Raw genomic sequence first — 5,610 nt, 5'->3', positions numbered from 1 at the left:
TCGCATCACTTTTTTTTTAAACAAAATTCACTGTGTGTGGAGGAACAGTTAAATTAGTTTCTTTATTGTATAGCCACTGTAAGGACAAAACAAGTCTGGGAGAAGAAAGTTAGTGCAGTTACATGAGCATCATGAGCTACACGGGATTTGACTTCTGTCTGCATAATAATCATGTTTTATTGTTCAAACTGTATCACAAGTTAAGAAGAAAAACATTACTTTCACAAATGTATTCATAACACCTTTCCACTGTTGTTCAAGAAAAAAAACGACTGAACTATATCACAACACAAGATCTTTCCCACAGTATAAACTAGATCATAAAAAATCAAACAGATGCAATCAATGCATGATGCAGAAAAGGGGAAAAGAAACTAATTTAGGTACAATGTAGAGAATAAAATTGGTCATTTATGGAGATATGCATCAAGCCAGAGCTCCCCTGAGGTCCTCAATGACCTGAAAAACAAAATGAGAAAAAAAAAACAACCATCAGTTTATGAACAGTAATAATCCATCAGACAAGCTGTCTGTCACTCTTCTTTGTTCTGCAGAAAAAGTCTTTTCTTCTTTTTTAAACTGCATTGATCGTTTTCTCCTGAATTATTCTGACATTTGCACTTAAATTCAGTGCTATCATTTAGGAAATGTGCTGCCTTCTCAGACCAAAACACAACCTCAAAGTGTCTCATCGTCACATTAAACAATATACTAGTATTATAACTGGGACTTACCTGACAACATCAGTGATGCCTCGCCACAGCGTTTTCACCTGGTAAGGAATCCCATGTTTCTCACACAGTGCACGGACCAGTGGGGCCACCCGGTGGTAGTTGTGGCGCGGCATCGTAGGAAACAAACTTCAGAGACAAAAAGAACAGAAGACATCTGTAGGGCGTAACAGCATCCGGTATGGCAACATCTGGGCTTTAAATTACTGCAGTACATTACAGCTGCGTACAGTGAAGCATCACCCTTGTCTCCCTGCTGTGTTTAGAGCAGCTAACTCTGCAGCACTGACAAGCTACATGCTTATTCTTTGTTCATTTGTAATGCAATTGATAGTGTCCTCCTGAGTCCTCAGACTCAGTTACTGACTTACTGGTGTTCTATTTGAAAGTTGAGGTGTCCGCTGAACCAGTCGTTGAAGAAGGACTCCTCAACGTTACAGGTGGCTTGTAACTAAAGTGGAGGTCGAGACAAACGAGTGGAGATGAGTTAAGACATCAGCAGCACCTTCAGGTGATGGACGCAATCGGAGTGTTTTGTACCTGCATGGTCAGCCAGTCCTGGTGCTTCTCGTGGTCGATGTCCATCGGCAGATGATTCATCTGAGTCACCCACACAAACCAGTGACTCTCCAAAAACCTGTCATTTATAACAACCAGTCAAGAACAATGTGTTTCACCATGTGGTCAAACTGTGGAATAAAAATATGCCTAATGAGGGATTCTTTATAAAGGGTTTGTAAGTTGAAATTAATTTTATCAATGATTTACTGTGTAAATCAATAATAAAAAGTTTAAAGATGGTGCTTATCCATACTATTACTGCGAGTGTGTGTTAACTCATGGTGTTAGCCCAAAGATAATTATGTTTGATTTCAGCGAGTGTGCTGGGAAAGTGTGACGTTTAGTGAGATGGGGGAAAGGTTTGAGGAAACATGTTTCAAGACGTGTGAGTACATGATGGGATAAAAAACTGCAATTAATCACAAAGATGCTTTTAAATGAAGCCTTCAGTTTTAAGAAAAGTGCTGCTGAGTATCCAAAAATCACTCCCCAAAAACAGTTTTGAGTTGACAAAAACTGACGATTACCTGACGAAGCCCATGAGGACCACTGAGCCAAACACGCCATACAGGGGTACATAACAGCACAGGTAGCGAAAGTAGAAAGACATCGTCCAAGCCAGATCCTTCAAAGACAAGAACGTTTGTGATTAACACAACATCGTTTTATCGAGGACCGTGATGCCCTGAAACTCATCTCTTATGCCACATTGTCTGTTTACACCGAAATGTTTGTTTTCCCTCAAACTATTAAAATACTATTAGGACTGTTAGCCTGCACGTAACCTGACATATCTAACAGAAGTCTGATCTGAAGACAGCATCTTACCACCCAGTCACGGCGGGAAATCATGGTCTGCATGATCTGGATGTGGAAGAAAACTGGAATGAGAAGCGGTGGTCCAACTGAAAGATAAAATGGCAACAATTATTCACGTGAAGTTTTTATAGTTTCATTCATTTTTTAAACGACATTCATTTAAATGAATAAAATTTGGCTTACTAAGGAAGAAGTACTGGTGTTGGTGATGATAGGGCAGGTATTTGATCTTTTTTACGCCATACTGCAGGAACACAGAGGAATATGAGATGAGAATGAGCAGCTGGTGAAAGATTAACTATTCAATCATCCATCCATCCATTTTCTATGCCGCTTATCTGCGTAGGGCTGTGGAGGGGCTGGAGTCCATCCCAACGGACGAGAGGCGGGGTACACCCGAGACTGGACACCAGTCAATCACAGGTCCAACACACAAAGACAGACAATCATGCATGCTCACACACACACACACCTATGGGCAAGGTAGAGTAGCCAATTAACTTAACTTTTTGGCACTATGGGAGGAAACTGTAGTACCCTGAAATAACCCACGCAGGCACAGAAAGCACATGCAAGACCCACCCGGACCAGGACTCGATCCTGGAATCCTCTTGCTGTGAGGCAACAGTGCTAACCACCGCACCACCGCACCATACCACTGTTCGATCACACGAAACATTTAAGGGTTGTTTTAAAAGCTTTGTGGTGCTTACCTCCACTGGTTGAACAGCTCCAACTACAAACATGTGCAACATGTTGACATCAGGGTCCTTACTGAAGATGTTGGGTTTAGCGTGATGCTGGAAATGCCGATGATTCCACCAGTTGGCAGAGGCTCCCTAAGAGAGTCAGGTTTTAATTTAATGGAAGAATTATCAGGAATAAAAAAAATATGTGATGGAGAACACAAATTACCTTTAAATGGCCGATGACAAACTTGTGCAACATGTGATTCCAGCTGGACTTCTTGAAGACAGACAGGTGGCCAAAGTCATGCTGTAGCCATCCAGCTTGCGACTAGAGAAGAGGAAAGAGAAGTGAGCATTTTGGTGGACTCGCATGATGCAGGATTTAACTTAAAGTTCGCTGAGACATAGTGATGTTCAAGTCAAGTCACCTGTGCAGTGGTCAGCAAGATCGCACACAGAAGCGTCAGTGTCCAGCCGGTTCCCCAGAGCCAGATGATCAGCCAGGCGAGGGCCTCCATCAGCAGGATGTGACCCAGGTGGAGGCAGAAGAACAAAGGCTGAGCTCGAAATAGACCCTCGCTCTCCACCTGCTTGCGTAAAGTGCGGAAATCCTGTATGATTGCCGCCTGAGAGCAAAGAAGAAAAATTAGTTTGTGCACTGTCATCACATTTGCCAGCTTCTGAAATTTAAGAAAAAAAATGATTTAATAGCATTTGGTGACATAAAGCTGAAGAATTTAATACAAAAAAAAAACACCACAGCAGCTCACAGCTGTGTTAAAGACAGTTTGAGTTATTTAACAGCTAATGAAACGCGAGCATCCAGATTGTCAGATGTGCCTGAACTCTGTAAGACTCATGAATAACAAAACAGATCGGTTTTGACCTTGTCACACTGACACTGAAGAGAGCAACGCTGCTACATGAATAACGCAAGATTTTATGTGGAGAATCAGAGGATGGAGCTCACATTTTTGTCTCGGTCCTGGCCGGCCTCTGTCGCTGCCAGCTCTCCAATCAGCAGGGGCTTCAGAAACTTTTGCACAAACTTTAAATCAGGGTGAAAAGCAGTGAACGCCTCCTGGAGCACAAAAACAAGAAATCCTGTCACTGACGCAATAAATACAGCTTATGTACATTTATCAGTGGTGGTAGGAGCACTCGGATCATTTACCTTGATGAGAGTACAAATACAACAATATAAACACGCAGTCGTGTGTTTACTTAATTAAGTACATAAGTGTTATCAGCACAGTGTCCTTGAGCATCATGAGTAAAAATAGTGGTTCTTAACAAAAACTGAATTACCATATGACCCAGCGATGTGTAAGTTGAGGTGAAACTATTTTCAACTATTTTATATAAAGTTTAGTCCAGTGACTTCTGACCTAAAAGTCAGGGCCACAAGCTGAGAGGCCGTAAAATGCTAGTCAAAGAGCATTTTTCTCTTTGAGCCTCTGACAGGTTATTTACATTAGAATGTTTTAGAAGATTAAGTGGAAAGTTCCTTTTAGTTTGAACAGCTAACATCTCACAAACATCTGAAACTTTGCTTTATTTATTGAAGTGGCGACAACTGTGCAGGATCTTAAAAGCTTACCATAAGTGTTTGTATGTGATATCTGTTCAGTGTAACTAGTAACTCTAGCTGTCAGATAAACGCAGTGGAATAAGAAGTACAAGTTCTCAGGTACCTTAAAATTGTTCGTCCACCATTTACATTTAGGGACACCACAAAAACAAATGTCATTTACATTCTCACGTGATGTGTTAATTATCTGATGATAATAATAATAACAACAGCATATTACCGTGGCATCCTCTCCAGCATAGTGGCCGATGACCCGAAAGCCACCGGGGTGCCTTTTGGCCCACTGTGTGATGTTGTAAACCTTTCGATTGATGACAAGCCACTGGTCGTTCCTGCTGTTGTGGCTCTGCACCTCCTCCCAGGTGTATACACCACCAGCTCGCCCATTGCCAAGCTTTGCTGGCTCTGTAATGTGGCCTCCACCTCCCATCCTCACGGCTTTCACTGGCCTTGATCCACCTGCACACTGAAGATCCACACAGACACTAAGTCTGACACCTGGATGTAACTATGGGTTGTTTTAACAGCCCTCTGGCAGTCTGCAAACACAGATTGAAAAGAGGAAGCAGCACTCAGAGGAAGACACTTTTAACCTGTTGCTCTCTTCACTTTGACCACCCAGCTGATTGCAACACAAGAGGCCTAAGACAACGAGCAGTGCAACATCTTCACTAATAATTCATGATGAAATCCGACAACCAGGAGCCTGAAGCGAGGAGGAGATGGCATCATTTGTCTGTAACCACATTAAATGCAAACTGCGTAGAGCAGCAGAGAATTAAATGCTTTTTTTGGGGGGGGGGTCTGCATTTAGCCTGTAAGCGCCCGTGGGAGATATTTTACAGCAGCGCGTGTAAGCAAATGAGTCACAGTGTAACAAAATACGCTTTTGATTTGAACATCTTTTAAAAAAAGGACTCAAAGTCTATCCAATAAGGTCTATCGCCTGCGTATGGACATTAAACGCGGATAAACGGCGGCTGTTTGCCGAGCCTGCAGGCCCGCTACATGACCATGAAATGAATGTTTCAGACTTACCAGATTTTGGCTACTCTTTCCGGGTTTCAGTCACATTAACACACGGGCTCACTTTAAGCTCTCCTGTTCCCGTTCACATACATATTAAATCGTACGGACACATCCTCGTCTTCATCGTCATGTCTCCCCCCCCCCCGGTGCGTTCACGCTCTTATTCACGCTCTCATCACGGTACAAATTC

The 5,610-nt window shown here is 42.5% G+C and overlaps 1 protein-coding gene across 2 annotated transcripts; it reads right to left on the bottom strand.

Annotated features, from left to right (window-relative positions):
* Positions 1-37: 37 nt before the first annotated feature.
* fads2 (fatty acid desaturase 2) lies at positions 38-5,588 on the bottom strand. 2 transcript variants are annotated; one of them, XM_046393715.1, is made up of 13 exons: positions 5,430-5,588; positions 4,612-4,857; positions 3,771-3,881; positions 3,229-3,426; positions 3,027-3,128; positions 2,825-2,950; positions 2,295-2,355; positions 2,121-2,197; positions 1,820-1,917; positions 1,272-1,368; positions 1,103-1,182; positions 735-860; positions 38-459 (listed from the first exon to the last, which is right to left on the bottom strand). In XM_046393715.1, exons 2-13 carry the CDS (start codon positions 4,819-4,821, stop codon positions 408-410), a joined length of 1,338 nt encoding a protein of 445 aa, XP_046249671.1. In that variant the 5' UTR covers positions 4,822-4,857; positions 5,430-5,588; the 3' UTR covers positions 38-407. The 2 variants fall into 2 exon arrangements, with proteins under 2 accessions (XP_046249671.1, XP_046249670.1); XM_046393714.1 differs by having other exon boundaries at positions 4,612-4,930; positions 5,430-5,585.
* Between the last annotated feature and the right edge of the window lie 22 nt (positions 5,589-5,610).

Source organism: Scatophagus argus, chromosome 7 (assembly GCF_020382885.2).
Source record: "Scatophagus argus isolate fScaArg1 chromosome 7, fScaArg1.pri, whole genome shotgun sequence".
NCBI classification, from domain to species: Eukaryota; Metazoa; Chordata; class Actinopteri; family Scatophagidae; genus Scatophagus; species Scatophagus argus.
This window is presented reverse-complemented; position numbering and strand designations above follow the sequence as displayed.